This window comes from Papio anubis, chromosome 20 (genome assembly GCF_008728515.1).
Source record: "Papio anubis isolate 15944 chromosome 20, Panubis1.0, whole genome shotgun sequence".
Taxonomy (NCBI): Eukaryota; Metazoa; Chordata; class Mammalia; order Primates; family Cercopithecidae; genus Papio; species Papio anubis.
The window spans coordinates 15,549,797-15,577,589 of NC_044995.1; the positions used below are offsets into that span (position 1 = coordinate 15,549,797).

The 27,793-nt window shown below is 45.1% G+C and overlaps 1 protein-coding gene across 1 annotated transcript; it reads left to right on the top strand.

Moving 5' to 3' along the window:
- On the top strand, window positions 1-27,302 carry LOC101001292 (cytochrome P450 2B6). The gene is made up of 9 exons (XM_003915567.4): window positions 1-849; window positions 12,319-12,481; window positions 12,616-12,765; window positions 15,209-15,369; window positions 17,528-17,704; window positions 18,302-18,443; window positions 21,199-21,386; window positions 21,581-21,722; window positions 25,548-27,302. The coding sequence occupies exons 1-9, from the start codon at window positions 679-681 to the stop codon at window positions 25,727-25,729; spliced, it is 1,476 nt and encodes a 491-aa protein (XP_003915616.1). The 5' UTR covers window positions 1-678; the 3' UTR covers window positions 25,730-27,302.
- The last annotated feature ends 491 nt before the right edge of the window (window positions 27,303-27,793 follow it).

The window sequence follows — 27,793 nt, forward strand, 5'->3', positions numbered from 1 at the left end:
CTGACCTCAAGTGATGTGCCCACCTCAGTTTCCCAAAGTGCTGGGATTACAGGCATGAGCCACCGCACCCAGTCAGCCTCTCGATTTTGAACATACACTACCACCACCTCCACAACACACAAATGTAAATGCACTTTCATATATGAAACTGTATAAATACAAGGAAGGTCCACACATGCAAGGATATACACATAAGCACCCCCAGATTCAACCACAGAAACACACACCAGCACATTTGCATAAATTCAAGCACCCCTTTACATATAAAAACAATGTAAGCACATACAGGGATGCAAGCAGGCGTGGATGAATGTACACAAGCATAAACAAACAGACAAAGCTAAGTAAAAAAGTGTGCATGCTCACCTATGTTTACAAAAATACACATACACATACCCACACACCCACACATTCACATGCTCAGGTGGACTTTGATATCTCTACCACTGTATCCTTGCCAACATCTAGAGAGTGGGTAAGGGATAGGGATCAGGTCTCTGGGTTGCCCAACATGTAGTGTGGGTTCCCTAATACCTTTTTCTAAGCTAATGCTCCTGGACAATGATGAAAAAGGAGGCGGGGAATGGATGAAATTTCATAACTGGGTGGAGAGGCAGGTTCAGGATAAAAGGCCGAGTTGGAGGCTGCAGTGGGGTGCAGAGCGGTCACACCGGAGCCATGGAGCTCAGCGTCCTCCTCTTCCTTGTACTCCTTACAGGCCTCCTGCTACTCCTGGTTCAGCGCCACCCTAACGCCCATGGCCGCCTCCCACCAGGTCCCCGCCCTCTGCCCCTTTTGGGGAACCTTCTGCAGATGGACAGAAGAGGCCTACTCAGATCCTTTCTGAGGGTAAGGCACAGATGAATGGGGTCTGAGGGTTGGCTGCTTCTTGCCTCTGTACTCGGGGATCCTTTACCAAACAGACTGAGGCAGACTTCCTGAGTCAGGGGTGGCATGGGGAGGGATGGTGAGTACGGAGCATAGTGAAGCACGATGGGTGCTGTTATTAGGAGAAAAACATCAGTCAAATTAAATTTCGCAGAGTTTATTTGAGCAAAGAGGTGACTCATGAATTGGACAACTCCTTAAACAAGGAGAAACACCACACAGCAGTATGGGCAAACAGTATTTACAGGCAGGAAAAGGAGGTGACATACAGAAACAGCCTGATTGGACACAGATTGCAGCTTGCCTTACTTGGTCACAATCTGAGCAGTTTGCACCTGTGGTGGACTGAAAGCCCAGCTGCTCTGATTAGCCAACACTTGGCTACTTGTCACAAGAATATATTCCTTTGGGCTGGGCACAGTGGCTCATGCCTGTAACCCCCGCACTTTGGGAGGCCGAGGCGGGCAGATCACCTGAGGTCAGGAGTTCAAAACCAGCCTGGCCAACATGGAGAAACCCTGTCTCTACTAAAAATACAAAAATTAGCTGGGCATGGTGGTGCGTGCCTGTAATTCCAGCTACCCAGGATGCTGAGGCAGGAGAATCACTTGAATCCAGCAAGTGGAGGTTGCACTGAGACGAGATGTTTCCACTACATTCCAGCCTGGGTGACAGAGGGAAACTCCATCTCCAAAAAAAAAAAAAAAAAAGAGAGAATATAGTCCCAAATTAGGTTGCAGTTCACTGTATACAGAAAGAGCTTTAGGTCAAATTTAATTTAATTAAACAATTTTCCCCTTTTGGTCAGCCTCAAAATTTTGAGACTGACCAAAACCTTGGGCATCAACATTACTTCTCTCACCATCATAATGGACTTGTTGCTCTCAGTATGGAATTCACAATGGACAATACCAAAGTAGTTGAGTGATTCTTTATGTTTTCTTCATGGTTTTGTTATTCATACTGTAACGAGACCATTGGATGTACAAAGAATGGCTGCATATGAGCATTTAAGACTCCTTTTTTTTTTGAGACGGGTCTCACTCTGTCACCCAGGCTGGAGTGCTGTGTCACAATCACAGCTCACTGCAGCCTTGAACTCCCAAGGCTCAGGTGATCCTCCTGCCTCAGCCCCCAAGTAGCTGAAACTACAGGTGCATGCCATCACGCCCAACTACTTTTTGTATTTTTTGTAGAGACAGGGTTTTGCCATGTTGTCCAGACTGGTCTCAAACTCCTGGGCACAAGCAATCCACCTGCCTTGGCCTCCCAAAGTGCTAGGATTACAGGTGGGAGCCACCGCACCTGGCTAAGACTCTTGAGAAAATATAACACATCAGAGAGACTGTTATGATGGCTCGCAGGAGGGTAATACAAAGAAAATCAAGTCTGTACCTTACCAGAAGTCTCCATGAACCAAACTGATCAACATCGAATAATTCAAAGCTCAGGCAGTAAACATAGTTCAATAGTATTAGAGTCCGATTGGTCATAGACTTTGTTCAGGGCATGATGGTGATTAAGGACCAGAGCTTGCTATGAAATAACTTGATTTAAAGAGGCATTCATTTGTAGTTGGCCTGGTAACACATATCATAGTATCCTGGAGACCCACTAGAAGAAACATTAAGAGTAGAAAACCTTGGGATAGTCAGGCTTGCTGTGTTAGTCTGTTCTCACACTGTTATAAAGAGATACATGTGACTGGGTAATTTATAAAGAAAAGGGATGTAACTGATTCACAAGCACCTTCTTCACAAAGTGGCAGGAGAGAGAGAGAGAGCAAAGGAGGAAGAGCCTCTTATAAAACCATCAGATCTTGTGAGAATTCACTATCACAAGAACAGCATAGGGGAAACCGCCCCCAGGATCCAATTACCTCCTACTAGGTCCTTCCCTCCACACCTGGGGATTACAATTCAAGATGAGATTTGGGTGAGGACACAGAGCCAAACCATATCACTTGCCATCACCATTCAGGATGCTTGCAAATCACCTGTTAGCTGCACCTGTAAACACGTATCTTCTCTTTCCCCTGAGAAATGTCCTTAGTGTATTTGGTGACAGTGTCTAGAGAAACAGCAGTGTCAGCCAGATTTTAAATTGAGTTATATGTACTAGTGAATTCACGGGAAAGGTAAGAGCAATATTCTTTTTTGTTCAGCACCATACACAAGCCTCCAAGATGGGCAAGGAGGAGATCTAAAATTGCGTGATGTTCCATTAAGCATTTTTGTTGAACACAAATGTTCTCATCCCCTTTTTGGAGAGTGGCTTCTACCCATCTGAACTCCCTGGATGTTCAACTGCCTACAAAATTCAAGATGTCCTTTAATGTATAGATTAGCCTCAGATTCCATACAACTGTCACCCCCAATACTACCAAGAGTGAGCCCCTAGGAACCCCATTGGAACATTTCCTCAGCAGTAATTTCAGTTATTGACTGTTTTGGCTTTTAACTATGGGAAGTATCAGGGAACTCTCAGGGAAACAATTTGGAAAGCAGCAGTGAGCTAGGACAAATAGCAAGTTCTGGACCAGTGAGGAGAAAGAACAGAGTAAGAAAACCTCCGCAGACTCAAGGTAGGCACTTGGGTTTGAAAAGAGGGTCACCGGCCGGGCGCGGTGGCTCAAGCCTGTAATCCCAGCACTTTGGGAGGCCGAGACGAGTGGATCACGAGGTCAGGAGATCGAGACCATCCTGGCTAATACGGTGAAACCACGTCTCTACTAAAAATACAAAAAACTAGCCGGGCGCGGTGGCGGGCGCCTGTAGTCCCAGCTACTCGGGAGGCTGAGGCAGGAGAATGGCGTAAACCCGGGAGGCGGAGCTTGCAGTGAGCTGAGATCCGGCCACTGCACTCCAGTCTGGGCGACAGAGCGAGACTCCATCTCAAAAAAAAAAAAAAAAAAAAAAAAAAGAAAAGAGGGTCACCTTCTGGCATCAGAGCAGAGGTCAGTTAAGTTTGTTTACCCATATGTCTGCATAGCTCCTGAACAAGGTGGGAAACTTACTTTTTTTGTGGTCTTTTTCTAGCATGCTGCAAGGATGCATAGCCACATTTAGTTGGAAAGAGACTTTACTGTATTTATTTATTTATTTATTTATTTATTTATTTATTATAGAGTTGGGGTCTTGCTATGTTGACCAGGCAGTTCTTGAACTCTTAGCTTCGAGCAATCCTCCCATCTCAATCTCCCAAAGTGCTGGGATTACAAGCATGAGCCACCACGCCTGGCCACTTCATCATATTTAATCCAGTAACATTACACATGCAATTACCCATACCCACACAGGTTATCCCCAGGTCCTGCATACGTGATGCCTGGAAGCACAATATGCCTTTTTCAGCCATCATTCAGATACATTTTCTATATTTGGTAGTGATTATGTTCTTAGTTAGTTAATAATATGTTATTAAATACTGTTATTATATTATATTACCTAACTAAGAACATAATCACTACCAAATATTTCCAGTGAGTGCAAAAAGCAAGTGGCAATGATGTTTGGAATATCAAGATATAGCTTTCCACTCCTTCGTTGGGGTTTCAGGGTGATTCCCATTGGGAACACAAAGAGGCATTGGCACCAGTGAAATTATTTCCTGATTTTGGGGCATTGACTCACAAACTCAACAATTGCTTGTTTTTTCTTTTTGTTTTCGTTTTTGTTTTGTTTTTGTTTTTGTTTTTTGCTAGAGTATAAGCCTTTGCTAAAGCCATTCACAGATTATAGTCCTATGGATTTTCTTGTAAGGAAAGGAAAAGGGTCAGGACAGCAAGAAAACAGGGAAGAAAAGATAAAAGATAATGCTTTCACGATAGAAGAGAAATCTTGATCCACAACCTTGGAAAAACTGTCCACATATAGGATGCCAACTGCATCTGGGGAGAAACTTCCCGGGACAGCTTTGCCTTAAGGTCTCCAACAGACATGCAGTTCTAGGAGTCTAGAAGGGTCCTTCTCAATGGAGAGATGTGGATCCAAGATCTGAGACCCTGAAGTTTTGCTCTAGAGAAGAACTTGGCACTGTCCTTTGCAATGGAGTACAAGGACAGTCTTAGAAGAACTTGGTATGGTCCCTTCCAATGGAGTTCAAGGACAGTTTCTCTGGCGACATTTCCAAAGGGCCCAACCGCTAAATTCTAGATCGTGAAAGGTCTGGTTGTCATCAACTGATGGGTCGTCAACGACTCCTTTTACCTGGCAAAAACATGCTTTGGCATAGTGCATTAAAGCCTTGCATTATTGAGTCATATCAGAGTTTATGAGTGGGAGATACATGAGATTCTATTATTAGGGGCATAGGCCTTCCTATTACTATTTTACAAGAGATCAATCTATGTCTTTCCAGTAGGAGTGGATCTGATTGTCCTCAATCAATAATACCTTTGACCAAGGGACTCCAATCAATTCAGCATGCTTTGCCTAATGCCTTTTGTTTTACTGTTGCAGAACAATCAAAGACTGGAGAAACCGAAAAGGGTTCAGCAGAGTTTGGTGATTACTGGCTTAGCTGGACATACGTACAGGAAGTCTGAGCCCTGAACAAAGGGCTTTTCCTCCTTGTAAACATCTTAAGGCGGGAACTACATGAGGCAGGAAGCAAGTTACAGAAGTGAGAAACAAAACAGTTAATGAACATTTCTTATATCTTGAGAAAGACATGTCTTTCAACCTAAACGTATCGGTCTTGTGACCCTGCAGCCATGCAGGAACTCACTGGGCCTGTAATAACCTTTGAGGAATGTGGAGTTGGGGAGTATAGATAAGGTCCACTGTCCACAGAGAGAAGACAGGTTGTTAATAGTCTCTTTTAACTTGAGTGTAAGGTACAGTCACACTTTGCAGCAACTTTAAGAGGATTTTAAAATTTCCATTACTACTACTATTAGGTTATAACTGATTTCAATAATTCCTTATTCAATACCTTATTTAACTGTTTTACCACTTGTCTAGTGAAGCAAGTACCTGTATCACTGGAGAGCTCCCCAGGAATGCCCAGTAAGGAAATACATTTTCTAATAACATTTTAGCTACTGTTATGGCATTGATCTTTGTGCATAGGAAACCTTTAATACAACCAGAAAACATGCAGTGAAGGTGGCAGTGGAATTAACTCCATCTTCAAGTGTTCAAATGATCTACCAAGTGCTGGAAATAAATTGCCTGAGGTTTCTGTTGTCTTACTAGAATTATGGATTTGATAAACCAAATATTAGTTATAAACTACTTAGCAATCTTAGAAGAGTCACCTCGTCAATACTTTTTCATAATTTGGATCATTTTATCTCCTCTATGATGAGTCATGGAATGCAGAGCTTTTAGTAATGGAAATTTTAAGAACTCAGGAAGGACCAGGTGGCCATCCAGGGTCTCCATGAGTGCATGCTTCACACTGGAGTTGCAGCCTCTTAAGTATAAATTTTAATACCATAAGTAGCAATTTATGCTTCTCTAATTCAGGTACATAACACTGGTTTATTAAATAGGTTATCACAGGTAATTTGATGGTGCCATTGCACTCCAGCTTGGGTAACGAATTGAGACTCTGTCTCTGAATTGGAACAACGTGGGGGCACTGTCCTTGGAGGGGTGAGTGGGCATGAAGAGGGGTCTGGGTATGAGCCACAGGTGTAGAATTTCACTCTTCTCTGCCATCTTCTGTTACATCCTTGGGTACCTGCCTGCCACTGAAAGAATGAGGTAAAATAGGTGGTGACACGAATCAAATAGATTTTGCTGTGTCAATGAGAGACAGCAGAGAAGCCCATGTCAGTGTCAGGACAGTGGAGGAGAGAGGAAGAACAGGAAAGGAGTCTGGGCAGGGAGTGCTTATCAACAGTATACATAATGTCCTATAACGGTAACTGACACTTGCTCAGTGTTTTCCTGGCTTATCACTGCTTACCATGCATGATTTTATGTTTAATTATCTACTTATTATTAGTAATCAATCAACCCACTTTCCAATGAGAGAATTAGAACACTGACGATACCTTCCAGCTCCTCTTCCCCTTACCCCCTCCCATGTTGACCATACTCCTGAATCTTAGGCTTGTTATCCTTTTGCTATTAATAGAGTTTTTTTTTTTTCTCACCAATGGTCTTTTTTACTGATATCGAGTACAGAGTATATATGCCAATACTACTATGAATTTTAAAAGTATTTGCTTAGACAGAATACATGGACATACAAATGATGAATGTGATGATTGTCATACATATATATTTATCTTAGACATTTAGTTGAAACACGTGGTCTTTGGTTATTAGTCAGACACTGGCACTTTACCTGGAAGATACAAGGTAATTGGGTCATAGACTCTCAAATTATGGAACATTTAGATTTTTCAGGGAAATGCCATAGACGGAGCCAAGGAGTCTTGTAATTAGGTAAGATGTTGTTCGGGTGGCTCACCACTCAAAGACGTGGTGGCTTATACCTGTATTCCCAACACTTTGGGAGGCTGAAGTGAGAAGATCACTTGAAGCTAGAAGTTCAAAACAAGCCTGGGCAACCAAACAAGACCATATCTCTACAAAAAAATTTTACAAATTTAGCCAGACATGGTTGCATGTGCCTGTAGTCCCAGCTACTTGGAAGACTGAGTCAGAAGGATCACTTGAGCCGTGCAGTATGAGGCTGCAATGAGCTATGATCACATCACTGCACTCCAGCCTGGGCAACAGAGCAAGACCCTGTCTCTTAAAAATATATCATCTGCTGTGTGAGGGGTGATAACATTTAAGAAAGTGTGTATAGGTTTAAATTCTGGCCAAAGACATCCTACACAATGCACTGAACCTTATCTTTAAGGGTTTTTTCCAAGCTCTGCAGAGGCTACCTGGGCACCAATCATGCCTCTATTAACAGAAATTGCCGCTCCTTCTAGCTCTTGGTATCTCACTGCCCCCTTTCTTTATGAGAGCTGGTATGGGCATTGAATATCCCAATCCTTTACAAATTCCGAAACAAGCAAAACTGTCAATGAAATTCGTGTTTGCCTAAAATGAGTTTTCGAAAGCATTTTTGTGGCTACCTTGTAAGCTCATAGAAAGTGGAGGCTTGTCAGGAATGATATTGAAGAATGTTTTCATTTTAACTGTTTTAGAGAGAGGGTCTCAGCCTGTTACCCAGGCTGGAGCGCAATGGCACAGTCATAGCTCACTGAAGCCTTGACCTCCTGGGCTCAGGAGATTCTCCCACCTTAGCCTCCAGAGTACCTGGGACTATAGGTATGAGCCACCATGCCCCACTATTTATTTTCACTTTTGTAGAGACAGGTTTGGGGGAAGGTCTCACTATGTTGCCTAGGCTGGTCTCGAACTCCTGGCCTGAAGCAATCCTTCTTCCTCAACCTCCCAAAGCATTGGGAAAAGTTTTGAATAGGCATGTTTGACCCTCTCCCCTTCTTTCTTGCAGCAAAGATTTCCATTTTCTCACAGGGAGGACTTGGGGCAAATAGTTTGTTTTGTTGTTGTTGTTATTTCTTGAGGATGTGGGTGGGTCATTTTGGAATGTCAGTGCAAGAACTGTGTCCGTTCTTCGTTATTGGGGTTCCTTAGCTATCCAGGCAGGCAGCAGCTCCCTTGAGAAGATTTCCTGAGCCCCAGGTGCCCACCATATGCTCTCATACACCAGCTGCGCCTCCTTACTGAGCCTATGTCCTTGACAGTGCTGCATTTACCTGTGAACCTGTGGCTGAGCACTCCCTCACACTTCCAGACAAGGAAGGCCTGTGAGGTCTCAGCATAGTGCTGAACATAGTGCCTGGTACACAGTAGGTGTTTAATAAATATGTGTCCAGGAACAAATGAAGGAGTCAGTGAGTGAAAGCTCCAAGCCTAACTCAGCGGAACTGGCAGTTGGCCGGGGTCTGCAAAGTGCTGCTTGGCCCCCAGTAGGGGGTCGCAGATCTGGGGATCCCTCCCCACCAGATAGAGCTGCATCACATAGGTGAAGGTCCCAAGTGCCTATTGTTTTCTTTTCATTGTTTTCACGTGTCACAAGACTATCATGCTATCATGTGAATCAATGGGCTTAATTTTCTCACTAGAGTAATGTGGCTGGGAATTATCTGTGTTGTCATGGGGATTTTCCAGGTGTCATTTACAACTACCTGTGAACAAGGTGAGGTGCTGCCCTCATCTTAGAAGTAGGGATTGTGGCCAGGCACAGCAGCTCATGCCTGTAGTCTCAGTACTTTGGGAGGCTGAGGTGGGCGGATCACCTGAGGTCAGGAGTTCGAAACCAGCCTGATCAACATGGAGAAACCCCATCTGTACTAAAAAAAACAGAAAACTAGCTGGGCATTGTGGCACATGTCCGTAATCCCAGCTACTCAGGAGGCTGAGGCAGTGGAATTGCCTGATCCCAGGAGGCGGAGGTTGCCCTGAGCCGAGATTGCACCATTGCACTCCACCCTGGGCAACAAGAGTGAAACTCTATCTCAAAAAAAAAAAAGTAGGGATGGTGATGCTTAGCCTGGGGAAAGCACTGGTCCAGTGTCACACAGATGGGAAAAGGGGAAACTGAGATCCAGCAGGAGGTCTGTCTCCAAAGCCCTCCTAGATTAAAGCTGCTTAACAATTTGTGGATGATGAAATCTTCTGAGAGTTTGATTAAAGCTATGGCCCCCTCTTTTCCAAATAGGCACATACATGTTTGCATAAAGTTATGAGGCTTCACAGACTCCCTAAAACTCTTTCATAAAATTTCCAAGGATTCTCTAGGTATTCATGACCGTCTATTATGATTGCATCTCTTGGGGGCGGGGTAAAGAGGGAGGGCATGAGCAAGTGTGTGTCAAGGCTGAGGAAGCTGGTGCTGTTGCTTTTCCATTTCCCAATAAGCTTCCAGATTCCTTCTGGAGTCAGAAGGATGCGGGCTCGTGTCTCAGATTCAACTCTTATGCATTGAGTCACAGTTTTCTCTTCTGTCAGTTGAGATCATGACAATGAGAAGGTGTGACCCTAAGGTGGTTGTGAGGATTAAATGGGATATTGCATACAGCTAGTATATAATAAGTGCTCATTAAATGGCAACTACCTTGATCCACTCATTCATTTATTCATGAATCCAATAACAATTCACTGGGCACTTTCTATGTACCAGGAAATATTCTAGGAATTGATGATGTAGCATCTTGGACAAGACATACGAGATGACTGTGCTTATGGACATTCCGTTGGTGGACACAGATAAGCAAAAAATAAACAGATAAGGAAATGTTAGATGGACAAGAGCTATGATTAAACTAAGCAGGGGGTTATTTCAGAAGGTGATGAAAACTACGTTAGGTTGAGGAAACTCAACCTAGAAGACTAGGTTCTAGTCTTCTAGAGTCTAGGAAGGAGTCTAGGAAAGACTCCTTCTGCTTTGTTTCTGAGCAGGGACCAGGAAAGGTTCAGGTGGAAGGCACCAGAAGGAGGCAGGGGTGGTTGCAAGAATTCTGAAGCAGGAAAAGTCTCAGGGAACAACATGGAGGAATGAATGGGAGGAGAAGTCAGAGAGGTAATGGGGCCACGTCATGTAGGACCATGTGAACCATCCATGGAGACTTCAGATCTTATTCTCGACAAAGTGGGAGTATTGGAGGCCTTGGTGAGCACAGGGATATTAATTATTTTACATTTTAGTGGGGTTACCCTGGCTTGTGGGGCACTGAAACAAGTGTTAAGGGGTATAAGCATGTAAGCCCGGAGAGCAGTGAAGGGGCTTTGCTGAGATCAGTGTAGGTCGTTTGTAAGTAAACTTAACCATTTTTATAATTTTTATGTCAAGTTTTTATTGAAGTTGAACATCACCATAAAAAGTGCACAGCTCAATGAATTTTCGCAAACTAAACACACTCATGTAATTGACATGCAGACCAAGTAGCAAGAGTCCTCCGAAACCCTGCACCCTGTTCTTTTCTAGTCACTATCCGCCTACCACCTTGATCATGGATTGATTTTATCTGGGTTTCAACTTCTTTTGTTTGTTTGTTTGTTTGTTTGTTTGTGAGATAGAGTCTTGCTCTGTCACCCAGGCTGGAATGTAGTGGCACAATCTCAGCTCACTGCAACCTCCACCTCCCTGGGCTCAAACAATTTTCTTGTCTCAGCCTCCCAAGTAGCTGGGACTACTACAGGCAAGGGCCACCATGCCTGGCTAATTTTTGTATTTTTAGTAGAGACGGGGTTTCACCATGTTGGTCAGGCTGGACTTGAACTCCTGACATTTTGATCAGCCTGCCTCGGCCTCCCAAAGTGCTGGGATTACAGATGTGAGTCACTGAGTCCAGCCCTGTGTTTGAACTTCATACACATGAGATTATGATACATGGACTCTTTTGTGTCTAATTGCTTCCACTCAAAATTATGCCTGTGAGTTTCAGCCACGTTATCGAGTGTAGCTGTAGTTTGTTCATTTTCATTGCTGTATAATATTCTATTGTGTGAAACCCTCATTATTTCTCTATATCTATGTTGATGAATATTTTATTAAGAAAGCTTCTGTGAATGTTCATTTTTTCGTGAACACAAGTACACATTTTTGCCGGGCATTTCCTGGGAGTGAAGTGGCTGGGTTCCTGGGTATCCATTTGTTCAGCTTCGGGAAATACTGCCCAGCAGTTCCCCAAGTGGCTGCACACTAATCCCACCTTATCCACTGGAGATATTTTCTGAGACCCCCAGTGGATGCCTGAAACCCCACATAATACTGAACTCTATACATATTGACTTTTTCCTATGCAATCACATTATATAGGGAGGGTGGTATACACTGTGCAGACGTAGTGAACAAAGCATGATTCATGTCCTGGGTGGGACAAAGTGGATGGTGAGAGACATCATCATCCTCCTCAGAATGATGCACAACTTAAAACTTAGGAATTATTTCTGGAATTTTCCATTTAATATTTTCAGACTGCAGTTAGATGTAGGTAACTGAAACTACAAAAAGCAAAACCACAGATCATAAGAAGTATGGGATGGGGTGATATTCGTCGTATTTTAGCAACCATCTCTACTGTTTAGGGCACCAGCCAATCAGAGCAGAGCCTGGCTGGGCCACCCATTAACCTAAGCTTGTCCAACCGCCTTATTTTATTGTTGTTGTTTTGTTTTAGTCTTTTAGCAGCCTGAAGCCATGGTTTTCAGTTTCTGTCTCTAGTGATACACAGAAAAGAAGGATGAGCAAGGGGCTTTATTGGCCCAACAAGAAACAGACACTAAGAACCCATGACTGTATTCTCTCCCTTGGATACCATTAACCCTTAACCCTTAGTCGCTGGGTCCTGGCAGGGGAAAGCGCAGCCTGGGAAAGCGGATGTTGGGGAGGGGCTAATTACCAATCTCTTATGTAAGTATTTTGATAGTTTTACAACTGAGATGTATGCTGACTAACAGCCACCCCGGGTGTGGATGTAATTGGCAGTTCCGAGAGAAATATGGGGACGTCTTCACAGTATACCTGGGACCGAGGCCCGTGGTCATGCTGTGTGGAGTAGAGGCCATACGGGAGGCCCTGGTGGACAACGCTGAGGCCTTCTCTGGCCGGGGAAAAATCGCCATCACTGACCCAGTATTCCAGGGATATGGTGAGGGCCTCGGAGGCACTGGGAGGGGGCGGGTGGGGGATGCATCAGGGAAGGGAGGATATGGGGGGGAAGAAGGACTCAGAGCCTCCTTCCAACTTCCTATGCAACCAACCCACACCTTCCGTACACCCCAGGCGTTGTCTTCGCCAATGGAAACCGCTGGAAGGTGCTTCGGCGATTCTCTCTGACCACCATGAGGGACTTTGGGATGGGAAAGCGGAGTGTGGAGGAACGGATTCAGGAGGAGGCTCAGTGTCTGATAGAGGAGCTTCGGAAATCCAAGGGTGAGTCCTGGGAGATGAATAGGAAAGAAAGACAACGAAACACTGAGAGATGCAGGTGCACGGGAATAGAAAGAGAGGTATATGTGGGCAGAGACAGAGACACATGAAACAGGAGACACGATCTGACAGAGGGATAGGGACAGAGAGGGAGAGAGACAGGGGAATAGAGAGGGTCGGGGATGGGCAGGAGAGAAACACAGAGAGCCAGGGAAAGAGAGAGATGCCAGGTGTATAATGTCCACGAATTGCTCAAAGAGGCTGGATGCGATGACTCTCACCTATAATCCTAGTACTTTGGGAAGCTCAGGTGGGAAGATTGCTTGAGGCCAAGAGTTAGAGAACAGCCTGGGCAACATGATAAGATCCTGTCTGTACACAATATAGGAAAGAAATGAGCCAGGCATGGTGGTGTGTGCCTGTAGCCCCAGGTATTTAGGAGGCTACGATGGGACTATAGGATCACTTGAACCCAGGAGGTTGAGGCTGCAGTGAGCTGTGATTGTGCCACTGCACTCCAGCCTGGACAACAGAGCAAGACCCTGTCTCAAACAAACAAACAAACAAATCCTCAGAGACATATATTTTCATAAATCAATTGTGTCTATCGAAGGCAAAGACAGAAGTTATGTAAAAGAAAGCAAAGAGAGAAAAGAAAAAACTACAGACATTTAACAAATAATGAACTGTGTTTTCCTCGCGCTGGGTGCAGTGCTGATGAATTGGCAGTGAGCAAACAGGCCAGGTGGGCTGTTCCGCCCTGGTGCAGCTGGAGGGGTCATGAAGGAAGCACTAGGTTGTTTCTGAGTTCTCCGTAACTTGGTGTCTGTGGGAAACACAGGTGATGGGTCTGTGGCTAGCACCTCCATCTCATTCATGCTAGGTGTTTCCCATCTCTCTTATCAAAATGTCTCAGGAGACTCTGGGACATAAATGCAGAGGCTGTGTGGGGAGGTAGAGACACAGGAGCTCTTGGAAAACAGGGACAAGAAGACTGAAGAGAAGGACAGGAAGAAACAGAGTGACACAGGTAGGAGGAAAGAGACAGATGGAGGGACCGAAACAAAGAAATATAGGTTGGGCATGGTGGCTGTTCATGCCTGTAATCCCAGAACTTTGGGAGTCTGAGGTGGGTGGATCACTTGAGGTCAGGAGTTCAAGACCAGCCTGGCCAACATGGTGAAACCCCATCTTGACTAAAAATACAAAAATTAGCCAGACTTGGTAGCATGTGCCTCTAATCCCAGCTACTCAGGAGGCTGAGACAGAAGAATTGCTTGAGTCCGGGAAATAGAGGTTGCAGTGAAGTGAGATCACACTACTGCACTCCAGCCTACATGACAGAGTGAGACTCTGTCTCCAAAAAAAAAAAGTAGGAGGGAGACAAATATACACACAGAGAGATAGAAACAAAGGCAAAGAGAAACTGAGGCAGAGAAAATTAGAGAGACAGACAAGGCTCAGGAAAAGGTCTGCAGAGTAATGAGAGAAGAAGGCAAGTGAAACTCAGAGAGAGGCTGTGCCAACCTGATGTTCTTGGGTGCTCACGGATCACCCTCCAGCTGGAGCCAGGGCTGAGCCTGGTGTATACAGGTATCAATTAACAAGTGCAGAACAATTCCGAGAAGACTGGCGAGCCCTATATGTGAAAAGAAGAGATGAATGGGGAGTAATAGGTAGGGGTAGAAAGATGGTTTTTTATTTTTTTTTAAATTAGAGACAGGGTCTCACTCTGTTACCCAGGTTGGAGTGCAGTGTCACCATCACAGCTCACTGCAGCCTCAAACTCCTGGGCCCAAGTGATCCTCCCACTCAGCACCCTGGATTCCTCCAACTGGGATGACAGGCATGTGCCACCATGTCTGGCTACATTTTTTTATCTTTTTGTAGAGACAGGGTCTCCCTATGTTGCCCAGGCTGGTCTTGAATTCCTGATCCTTTTGTCTGAGGCTCCCAAAGTGCTGGGATTAGAGGTATGAGCCACTGTGCCCACCCAGAGATTTTCGATTTATACAAGCCATTGATTGAACACCTACTCTGCCCAACCCCTACCCCTGGGATTTAACTGTATTTGCTCCCAGAGTCAGAGGTGGGGCCTGAGAGGAGGTGTAGAGTGAGAACCGGCTGCATGGACTCTATAGCTGCGTTGCCTGGGTCTAAATCCTGGCCTCAGTAATGAGTGACTGTGCAACTTTAGTCAAATTACTCAACCTCTCTGTCTGCCCATCTAAAAATTGGAGCTAATAATCAAATTGCATCTGCCTCGTAATGTTGTAGAGAGAATTCAATGGAATTATGTGTGAAGTGCTGGTACAGAATTAGCTGTTATGGTTATTCTTATGGTTATCATCACTGAGTGATGGCAGACAATCACACAGAGATGGGTGACAGCCTGATGTTCCCCAGGTCCTTCAGTCTGTGTCCTTGACCTGCTGCTTCTTCCTAGGAGCCCTCGTGGACCCCACCTTCCTCTTCCATTCCATTACCGCCAACATCATCTGCTCCATCGTCTTTGGAAAACGCTTCCACTACCAAGATCAAGAGTTCCTGAAGATACTGAACTTGTTCTACCACACTTTCTCACTCGCCAGTTCTATGTTCGGCCAGGTCAGGGAGAGGGAGAAGGAGAAGGAGGGTAGGGGCGAGGTGAACATCCAGGACACACGAGAAAAGGATGACCTGTCTTGGGGGCCCAGAAATGCAGCTTATCGCTGGAAGAAAGGCAGAGACCATGTGGAGAGTCAGGGACATGGAGACCTGGAGGGAGGGGAGATGGTGAGACAGGGATAGAGACAGTGAGAGAGAGAATGGGGCATGATGGGGAGGCAGAAATAGAGTCAGAGAGAGACTGAGAGAAGGAAGATGAGCAAAAACAAGACAAAGAAGGACAGAGATCAAGAGATCCTGAGAGACAGAGTAGATGAGGATGAGTGTGAAAGAGAGGGAGAGAGAGAACGAATCAGGCTTTGGGCTTCATCTCTACTCTTCTGCTCCTCGATGTCATTTTTGTTATTATTATTATTTTTTTAGACGGAGTCTGACTCTCTCATCCAGGCTGGGGTGCAGTGGTGCCATCTTGCTTACTACAACCTCCTCCTCCCAGGTTCAAGTGATTCTCCTGCCTCAGCCTCCCAAGTAGCTGGGACTGCAGGCATGCGCCACCACGCCTGGCTAATTTTTTTTTTTTGAAACGGAGTCTCACTCTGTTGCCCAGGCTGGAGTGCAGTGGTGCAATCTCGGCTCACTGTAACCTCCACCTCCCTGGTTCAAGCAATTCCCCTGCCTCAGCCTCCTGAGTAGCTGGGATTACAGGTCTGTCACCACGCCCAGCTAATTGTTTTGTATTTTTAGTAGAGACGGGGTTTCACCATGTTGGCCAGGCTCATCTCGAACTACTGACCTCAAGTGATCTGCCCGCCGCGACCTCCCAAAGTGCTGGAATTACAGGCGTGAGCCACCGTGCCCAGCCTGCTCCTCGTTCTTCTGTATCCTTGCTTCTCTGTCTTTGGTAAAGCTCCTCACCTGAAGAAAATCAAGGATGCATGACAATAAGGAACAGCATTTCTTCCTTTTCTCCCATTTCTCCTTCTACTTGTTTTTTTTGTTTTGTTTTGGTTTGTTTTTTAAAAAAAACATTCCCCAGATTATAAAGGTAACCTTCTGCTCTTTTAAAACAAAATACTAAAAAGTCTCCTTATTGATTAACATGGAAATATGCCTATTACATATTAAATTTAAGACTATCAAGCTGCAGAACAGTATGCATAGCAGTAGCTTTGTTGGTTTGTTGTTTTGAGACAGTATCTTGCTCTGTTGCCCAGGATGGAGTACAGTACTGTGATCTCGGCTCACTCGTTCAAGTGATTCTCGTGCCTCAGCCTCACAAGTAGCTGGGACTGCAGGCGAGCTCCACCACACCTGGCTATTTTCTTGTATTTTTAATAGAGATGGGGTTTCACCATGTTGGCCAGGCTGGTCAACATAGCTACATCTATTAACTAAGGGTGTATGTTGGATTCACATGTGGGATTGTCACAGTTATGGATTTTCAGGACCCTGCTTTCCAGATGGTCTGATCTGGAAAGTCTGGGATGGGACCCAAAGTGAGTACTTGTAACAAGCCCGACCAATAATTCTAATGTTCTCCTCCCATTGAGAACCACAGAGAAAAGTCTGGAAGGAGACCCACCAGACAGTTAACAATGGTCATCTCTAGAAGGAGAGATTAAGAAGGAATTTTACATCTCAGAATATACGTTTGCATTTTTGCAATTATTTGCAATAAATTAGGCATTCCATTCTTCATCAAAGTAATAGAGATGTGCTCCAAAATACATAGTCCTAAAGTGTCAGCAGGCTTATCTTGCGAAGAATCATTTTATCAGTGTCCGACACAGCAAGGGAGATGAGAAGAGGTGGGAAGAGGGAGAGAAAAGTATAAGAAAGACAAATAAACAGACTGAGGTAGACAATGAGTGGCACAGAAAGGAAGCAAGACAGAAACAGAGAGATGGAAAGGAGAGAGGCAGGGAGATGGGGCAGAGGCCAAGAAAAAGACAGAAGGATGAGGGAGGAAGATGCAGAAAGAGGTAAATGTGAGAATAACAGATCAAATGAGACATAGAGTCAGTGAGTGAGGGTTCAGAGACAGAGGGGAGTGGGGAAGGGGGGTTCCCACGGAGATATTGGGGCCCAGGAGGGGCCCTCTCCCTGTGACCTGCTTGCTCAGCCCTAGGCAAACCTCACCACCCCTTCTTTCTTGCAGCTGTTTGAGCTCTTGTCTGGCTTCTTGAAATACTTTCCTGGGGCACACAGGCAAGTCTACAAAAACCTGCAGGAAATCAATGCTTATATTGGCCACAGTGTGGAGAAGCACCGTGAAACCCTGGACCCCAGCGCCCCCCAGGACCTCATCGACAGCTACCTGCTCCAAATGGAAAAAGTGGGGTCTGGGAGAGGGAAAAGGGAGGGGAGGAGAGGGAGGGCAAGATGGAGAGGTGAGAAGAGGGAGGGAAAAGTGGTAGGGAAGGGGAAGAGGGGAAGGGAAGAACAAAGACTAGGGAGGGGAGAATAGAGAAAGGGAGGAGAGGAGATGAGGAAGGAAAGAAAGATGAAGTGAAAGGAAGGAGAAAATAGGGAGGAGGAACTGAGATGGAGAGAGAGGGAAGGTGGGGAGAGAGGGAGAGGGACATAGAGAGAGAAAGAGAGAGAAGACTGACTGAGGAAGGAATTCAGGGTAAGGGACAAAAATACAGCAACAGGAGAAAAGACTCAGAGGCAGAAAGAGTCTGGGAGACAAAAAGAGGGAAACACATCAAAGAGATGTGGAGAGAGATAGAAACAGAGCCAGGCAGAGTAAAGAGAGGCTGAGAGAGACGGGTTAGAGATATGCGGCTGGACATGTAGAGGACAGCGAAAAGCAAACTGAGCCAGATAGTGTCAAAGACCTTTAGGAAAACAGAGGGCAGCCAGGGAGACGGGCGTGTTCACAGCAAAGCTACAGCCTCCCCCTCTCTGCCCCTCCCTACTGTGGACACAGGAGAAATCCAACCCACACAGTGAATTCAGCCACCGGAACCTCATCATCAACACGCTCTCGCTCTTCTTTGCTGGCACTGAGACCACCAGCACCACTCTCCGCTACGGCTTCCTGCTCATGCTCAAATACCCTCACATCGCAGGTGGGCAAGGGACAGCCAGTAAAGGGGGTCTTCTGACCTCCTTCTGAGCTGTAGAAATGGGGCTATGGGTACCACCTGGATGAGAGAGGGGATGCTGGCTTCCTATTCTGGGAGCACTGCAGGCTTTGGACTAGCTTCCACCAAGCCAATTCTGTTGGTGGATTCATGAACGCATGAAGAACCTGTCCATAGGTTCTCCCATTGGTTTCTTCCATCACTTAAGGATTTTTTGTTCTAAGTTGTTTTTTTTTCTTTGTTTTTTTTTTTTGTTTTTGTTTTGTTTTGTTTTTTGAGACAGAGTCGTGCTGTGTTGCCCAGGCTGGAGTGCAGTGACATGATCTTGGCTCACTGCAAGCTCCACTTCCAGGGTTCACACCATTCTCCCCTTCTCAGCTTTCCAAGTAGCCAGGACTACAGGCGCCCACCACCACACCCAGCTAATCTTTTGTATTTTTAGTAGAGACGGGGTTTCACCGTGTTCGCCCAGATGGTCTGGATCTCCTGACCTCATGATGTACAAATTTAAGGGGTACATAGCAGTTCTATTACATGCCTAAGTTTTATAGTGGTCAAGTTAGGGCTGTTAGGGTATGTATCACCCGAACAATGTACATTGTACCCATTAAGTAATTTCTCATCATTCATCCACTTCTGCTCCCTCTCTCTTCTGAGTCTTCACTGTCTATCATTCCTCTCTCTGTGTCCATGTGTACACATTTTGTAGCACTCACATATGAGTGAGAACATGCGATATTTGACTTTCTGTACCATAACTTTATTTTTTTATTTTTTTATTTTTTAATTTATTTATTATTATTATACTTTAAGTTGTAGGGTACATGTGCATAACGTGCAGGTTTGTTACATATGTATACTTGTGCCATGTTGGTCTGCTGCACCCATCAACTCGTCATTTACATCAGGTATAACTCCCAATGCAATCCCTCCCCCCTCCTCCCTCCCCATGATAGGCCCCGGTGTGTGATGTTCCCCTTCCTGAGTCCAAGTGATCTCATTGTTCAGTTCCCACCTATGAGTGAGAACATGCAGTGTTTGGTTTTCTGTTCTTGTGATAGTTTGCTAAGAATGATGGTTTCCAGCTGTATCCATGTCCCTACAAAGGACGCAAACTCATCCTTTTTTATGGCTGCATAGTATTCCATGGTGTATATGTGCCACATTTTCTTAATCCAATCTGTCACTGATGGACATTTGGGTTGATTCCAAGTCTTTGCTATTGTGAATAGTGCTGCAATAAACATACGTGTGCATGTGTCTTTATAGCAGCATAATTTATAATCCTTTGGGTATATCCCCAGTAATGGGATGGCTGGGTCATATTCTGTACCATAACTTTAAAATTGATCCATTCATCTACTTATCTTTTCATCTATTCATTCTTTAATTCATTGATTAAAGAATGTATACTCACTGATTCTTTCATCTATGATTCATCCAAAGACATATACTGTCATTCATTTATTTGGACTACTTGATCCACAAGTTGATTCTTTGAAACAGTGATATGTTGATGGACTATTTGTCATTGATTCATTGGCTCATTCATTCATTCATTCATGCATTCATCCATCCTTCTACAAACTAGGTTTCACCCTTATCCTTGCATCAGTCAATCTTTCAATTCACCCTTATTCCATCCATGCGTTCCTTCATTTATCACAGTAATTCACTCATTTATTCACCTCTGATCTATTTATCACTCAATTCAGCCATTCCTTTATTCCTTTATTTATTCATACTTCACTAATTTACTTATTCACTTGTTCTTCCGTAAATCTAGCCATTCATGTGATTATTCATTAATTGCTTTCATTGATTTCTCTATGGACCATGCATTAGTGATTAATTAAGCAATCCATCTACTAATTGATAAGTAAATCTATACATCCATTTATTCATTTGTTCATTTATTCACCCATCTTTCCATCCATGAGTTAATCTATTGACTGATTGATTTATGTATTTATTTATCTATCCCGTTGTTCATGGATTCATCTATTGTTCTACTACACTGCTATGTTTCTGAGGACCAAGAATAGTGTCTCATGTATATTATACACAAAATAAATATTAGTTTATAGTTTATTTTCTACTCAGAGAGGATGTTTTGAGTGGTTGTAGCCTGCAGTTCTTAATCTGAAATTCCATGCAAAATTGTGGTGTGTGTGTGCATGTGTGTGTGTGTGTACCTGTGCATGTGGGAAGAGGATCCCTAATATCCATTAGATTTCAATCAGTGAGAATTCTGGTTGCTTCCTCCCTCCTCCCCTCACCCCATGCTGATTGCTTTGAGGGGTATCAAGGATCTGACCCTTTACTATAGGTTTTTCATTGTTGAGTAGAAAGTAGTGTCCCTGCTGAAAGGTCTCTTTAAACAAATTTTTTTTTCTTTTTTTTTCTTTTGAGAAGGTGTCTTGCTCTGTCACCCAGGCTGGAGTGCAATGGCACGATCTCAGCTCACTGCAACCTCCAACTCCTGGGTTCAAGCGAATCTCCTGCCTCAGCCTCCTGAGTAGCTAGGACTACAGGCATGCACCACCACACCCGGCTAATTTTTTGTATTTTTAGTAGAGATGGGGTTTTGCCATGTTGGCCAGGCTCATCTTGAACTCCTGACCTCAAGCAATCCGCCTGCCTCGGTCTCCCAAAATGCTGGTATTATGGGCATGAGCCACCATGCCCGGCCTGAAATGCCTCTTTAAAATGAGATTCATTCGTGTTCTTTCCTCTGCAGAGAGAATCTACAAGGAGATTGAACAGGTGATTGGCCCACATCGCCCTCCAGCGCTTGATGACCGAGCCAAAATGCCATACACAGAGGCAGTCATCCATGAGATTCAGAGATTTGCCGACCTTCTCCCCATGGGTGTGCCCCACATTGTCACACAACAGACCAGCTTCCGAGGGTACATCATCCCCAAGGTAACACCAGCTGGACTGCCACATCCTTCCTCTGTGGGCATCCTGGATTCTCTTAATCCCCAAACTCAACCTTTTTTAAGCTTCTCAATTGAGTCCCTTTGTTTTTGTTTTTTCTTTTTCTTTTTTTGTGGTGTGTGTGTGTGGAGGGTGGGAAGGGAATGACAATATCTTTTGATCTTGTGATCCTCCCTCAGGACACAGAAGTATTTCCCCTCCTGAGTACTGCTCTCCATGACCCACACTACTTTGAGAAACCAGACACCTTCAATCCTGACCACTTTCTGGATGCCAATGGGGCATTGAAGAAGAATGAAGCTTTTATCCCCTTCTCCTTAGGTAAGCTGGACCCACAATTTCTTTCCCAGACACCAAGGGCAGGTCCTACCCTCAACTTGAGAAAAACAATGACAGGTCCTTATTAATTGAGCACTTAATATATTCCAATTGCTTCACCTGCCTTATCCCATTCCATCTTCACTATAACCCTGTAAGGGGGCTTGAAAAGGAAGATCACATTCCAAAGGCACATCTTGGCAAGCAGGACCTTGGGCAAGTATTTTAACATCTCTAAACCTCAGTGAATTCATTTTCTTAAAAAGAAAAAATCTGTTGAGCACTACCCTAAGCCCAGTGCTCTACTGGGGGCTGAAGATAATGCATCAAAAAAGTCACACAGAGACAGGGTTCCTGCCCCAGGAAATTTAAAGTCCAACAGGGAAGATGGGCATTCATCAAATAATAATAAAACAATCATCTCATGAAATGAATGAATGCCTGCAACATGCTTAGAACCGCCTGGCACAAGGGCAATTATTATAATTAGACATAAGTACTCTAAAGGGAGCTTTGGGAGCACAAAATAGGAAATACTAGCTAGTCTTGTGGTGGGTCAGCAAGGAAAAGTTTACCAGAGGAACTGGCTTCCAAGCCAAGATGTTCATGGGTGAGTGTCAATCAACCATTGCAAAGTGTGTTCCAGGCAAAGGAAACAGCAAAGGCAAAGGCCAAAGGTGGAAACGTGATGGTACCGTTGAGAAACTATAGGAAATCCAGTGAGCCTTGGGTGTAGATTGCAGAAGGGAATAAGACAAAGGGCTCAGCTGGGCAGGACCTCGAAATCTGCCAGAGGAGTTTGGATTTCTGCTCTAGCACTGGAGGGTGGAGAAGGTCTTGACGTGCTCTGACTTGTCCCAGTTCTCATCCTCCACTCTTTGGCTGGTTAAGAGAAAAACTTTAGACAAATTAAACTTAGCAGAGTCTATTTGAGCAAAGAAACAATTCATGAATTGGGCAGCACACGGAACCAGTAAAGGTTCAGAGAGCTCCATCCAGCAATGTGGTCAGGCATTATTTATCCACAGGGAAAGGAACTGAGGTACAGAAACAGCCTGATTGGTTACAGCTCTGTGTTTGCCTTATCTGAGAATGTCTGGGCAGCTTGCAGCCTGTGATTGCCTGAAACTTGGCTGCCCTGATTGGCCAAGATTACTTGTTACAAGAATATACTCTCAAGTTACATTGCAGTTTGTTTACATATTGAGTTACATATTGAGTTATTATGGTTTGTTATGTAGGGAGGCCACTTTAGGCCAAATTTAATTTAATTTAACAGGCACCGTCCATGAAAGGCCCCAGAAACAAACCCCCAGTCTTGAGTTCCATCAGTGACTTCAGTGATCCAGGGTCCTGGCCCAACCCCTCGTTTTGTCCAGTACAGTGGCCTCCTTCCACATTTTACCTTCAATAAAAGTTGGGAACACATGGGGTGATGGCTTGAGGGTTAATGTCATCTCTCAATTTTGCTATCTTAAGTTTTTTTGTTTTTTTTTCTTGAGATAGAGTCTTGCTCTGTTGCCCAGGCTAGAGTGCAGTGTCATGATCTCAGCTCACTGCAACCTCTGCCTCCTGGGTTCAAGCGATTCTCCTGTCGCAGCCTCCCAAGTACCTGGGACTACAAGCTCGTGCCACCACATCTGGCTAATTTTTTGTATTTTTAGTAGAGACAGGGTTTCACTCTGTTAGCCTGGATGGTCCTGATCTTCTGACCTTGTGGTAAGCCTGCCTTGGTCTCCCAAAGTGCTGGGATTACAGGCGTGAGCCACTGCAACTGGCCTGCTCCTTTGTTTTAAGAGAGGCAGAGATGTAGGAAAATAAGGACAGAGACAGATAAGTAACAAAGATAATGAGACTGAGAAACAGAGTTAGGGACAAAGAGGGAACACCCTGAGAGAAAGAGATGGGGAGACAGTGGCAGAAAGACAGACAGCAGGTGAACATCAGACAGTATACGGAGAAGAAGAGAGAGAGACACAGAGAGAGAGCCACATAAGGAGGAGGAGGAGGAGGCGGAGGAATAAGAGAAGAGGGAGGAGGAAAAGGAAGGAGGAGGGGAGAAGGAAGGAGGGAAAGGAGAGAAACAGAATAAGAGATAGGAAAAAGAGAGAGTGACATAAGAAAAGAGGAAGAAAGAATGAACAAGACAAATAAGGTATCTTGAGAGGGAGATGAAAAGGAAGGAGAGAGCAAGAGAGATTGGGGAGGAATCAGATTCAAATAGACGGAGATAGGAAGTTAAGCAAGATGGAAGAAAGCCCAAAAAAGGAGAGGAAAGGAAGAAAAACTGTGTCTGACAGGTATAGACAGAGAAAAAGACAGGGGTAGGGCTGCCAGGAGCAGAAAGAAAGGTATAACCCAAGCCAAAAAGGTGCTGCAGCCAAAGAAATTCCAAAAGGTGTCCAAACAGACGGCCCCAGAGATGGGGAGAGCGTGATGGGAGGGAGATAACAAGCATCAGGCTGTTGTGGAAAACGTTAGGTCACACAAATAGTTACAGAAGGACAAGCCCAGAGACCTGCCTGTTTCTCAGCTCATGTCGCCCACCTTCTGGATGTGCCAAAGGGACGTGGACCCTTTTCCAGACACCTCCACGTAGACACACTTGTCCAACAACTTGACAGGCGTAGGGAATGCCTGAAAACTCACACTTGACATGGCCTTTCCAAGGTCTGCAGATTACGAAACACTGAAGTGAAGGGAAAGGCTCCCTTTGTCTTTGCCTCAGCTTTTCCCAGCTCCCTTTGTTCTCATTTTTCTCCAAGTCTGTAGTTTAGAACCTACTGGGGGTTCCTTGCACCTCTGAGAATCAGTGGAAGCCATAGACCCTCCCTGTTTCATATGCATGAGTCCCATTCACAATTTATATACAATTTGGATTTCTTCCCCCATGAGCTCTTGAAGCCTGTGGATCTCAGGTTGAGACCAGAAGACAGCCTAGAGACACATGGCCAGAAACACATACCCCACACATACCCCCAGAAACAAACACAAGGCGATAACCAAACCTTAAGGCTCCTTAGTACAAGCCAAGCGCTATCCTAAGAATTTTTTCAGTTGTCTCCTTTAACCTCACAAGAGCCCTTTGAGAGGGGTGCCATTCTCCCCGTATGACAAGTGAAGAACACTAAGAATGTTGTCATAAATACGCTCACACTCACACATGTAGAGGTACACACACACACACACACACACACACACACACAACCGGAAGCAGGTCATTATACTCTGTGGAGGTCACAAAACCCTTTGGAACTATAACAGAAGGTACCAACTCTCTACTAGAAAAATGAACATGGCACTGGGCACAGTGGCTCATGCCTGTAATCCCAGCACTTTGGGAGGCCAAGGCTGGTGGATCACCTGAGGTCAGGAGTTTGAGACCAGCCTTACCAACATGGTGAAACCCCATGTCTACTACAAATATAAGAAATTCGCCAGGCATGGTGGCAGGTTCCTGTAATCCCAGCTTCTTGGGAGGCTGAGGCATGGGAATCCTTTGAACCCTGTGGGAGAGGGAGGTTGCAGTGAGCCGAGATGGTGCCACTGTGATCCAGCCTGGGTGACCGAAAGAGACTCCATCTCAAAAAAAAAAAAAAAAAAAAAGGGAGAGAGAGAGTGAGTGAGTGAGAAATGAACATGGCACATCCACTCAAAGATTTGCACCTGGTTTCAGAGCAGCTTCCTAAAAGTCCACCCTGAATTGCAGGTTAAAGGCCAGTCTTGTGCAAATCTGTTGCAATGGACATACGTTGGACTTAGGGACATATCAGGGCAAAGAGTATGCACTTGCTCTGTGCCCACGCTGGTGACCTTCTGTGTCCACAGGGAGGCGGATTTGCCTTGGTGAAGGCATCGCCCGCAATGAATTGTTCCTATTCTTCACCACCATCCTCCAGAACTTCTCCGTGGCCAGCCCCGTGGCTCCTGAAGACATCGACCTGACACCCCAGGAGAGTGGTGTGGGCAAAATACCCCCAACGTACCAGATCCGCTTCCTGCCCCGCTGAAGGGGCTGAGGGAAGGGGGTCAAAGGATTACAGGATCATTCAGTGTCCCCACCTCTGTAGACAGTGGCTCTGACTCCCCGCAACTTCCTGCCTCTGAGAGACCTGCAGCAAGCCAGCTTCCTTCCCCTCCATGGCACCAGTTGTCTGAGGTCACATTGCAAGTGAGTGGAGGAGTGAGATTATTGAAAATTATAATATACAAAATTATATATGTATAATTATATATATATATTTAGATGGAGTCTTACTCTGTCGCCCAGGCTGGAGTGCATTGATGCGATCTCAGCTCACTGCAACCTCCACTCACGGGGTTCAAGCAATTCTCCTGCCTCAGCCTCCCTAGTAGCTGGGATTACAGGTGTGCGCTACCAAGCTTGGCTAATTTTTGTATTTTTAGTAGAGACGGGGTTTCATCGTGTTGGCCAGGCTCGTCTTGAACTCCTGAACTCGAGTGGTTCACCCACCTTGGCCTACCAAAGTGTTGGGATTACAGATGTGAGTCACCGTGCCTGGCCATATATATATAATTTTAAAAATTAAGATGAAATTCACATAACATAAAATTAGCCATTTTAAAGTGTACAATTTAGTGGCATGTGGTTCATTCACAAAGCTGTACAGCCACCACCATCTAGTTCCAAACATTTTCTTTTTTTCTGAGACAGAATCTCGCTCTGTCACCCAGGCTGGAGTTCAGTGGCGCCATCTCGGCTCACTGCAACCTCCATATCCTAGGTTCAAGAGATTCTCCTGCCTCAGCCTCTGGAGTAGCTGGGATCACAGGCACCCCCTACCATGCCCGGCTAAGTTTTGTATTTTTAGGTGGTCTCGAACTCCTGATGTCAGGTGATTCACCTAGTTACAAATGTTTTCATTATCTTTCCCCCAACAAAACCCATACCTGTCAAGCTGTCACTCCCCATTCCCCATTCTCCTTTTCATCTCAGCCCCTGACAATCTGGTGTTTGTCTCTATGGCCTTACGGATTCTGATTATTTCCTATGAACAGAATCATACAATATTTGACTTTTTTTTTTTTTTTGAAACTAAGCCTTGCTCTGTCTCCCAGGCTGGAGTGCTGTGGCGCGATTTTGGTTCACTGCAAATCCACCTTCCGGTTTCAAGAGATTCTCCTGACTCAGCTCCCAAGTAGCTGGGATCACAGGCATGTGCTACCACGCCTGGTACATTTTCTTGTACTTTTAGTAGGGACATGTTGGCCAGGCTGGTCGTGAGCTCCTGGCCTCAGGTGATCCACCCACCTCAGCGTCCCAACGTGCTGATATTACAGGCATAATAGGTGATCTTTTGTGTCTGGTTGCTTTCACGTTGAACGCTATTTTTGAGGGTCATGCCTGTTGTAGACCACAGTCACACACTGCTGTAGTCTTCCCCCATCCTCATTCCCAGCTGCCTCTTCCTACTGCTTCCCTCTGTCAAAAGCCTCCTTGGCCCAGATTCCCTGAGCTGTGGGATTCTGCACTGGTGCTTTGGATTCTCTGATATGTTCCTTCAATTCCCTGAGGATTAAATAAACCTCTCTAAAGCCTGACCTCCCCAGGTCAAGAGGTGATCTGTGCCATTTCGTGTGTTATCCTTTTATTGTCAGGTCCCTAGGGATTTTTCTGGAAGGAATGTTGGTGAGAACACCTCTCTCACCTCAATGCCAACTCTGTGCAGGGCCAAACCATTGTCTTACTCATCACCCTACTCTCAACACAGTGTGTGGCCTATGACAGGTTTTCAAAATATTTGCTGAGGAATGAATGAATGAATGAATGAGTGGCTAATCAGCATCCCCTACCCCCACAGCCCTCCCAAAATGGAGCTAGGCCTCTCCATCAGACTGTCTCCTCCATATCCCACTTTCTTCTGAGACCCAGAATAAATTCTCATCCCCAAAGGGCCCAGGATACCCCCAATTCTGCCTGCCAGTTACTCTCGATCCCCCGTGCTGCAGTGCCACCCTTTTGGTAAAGCGTAGTGCTATTCTTGCAGTGGAACCAGTCTAAATCCAGCCTCCAGGCTGGATGCGGTGGCTCATGCCTATAATCGCAGCACTTT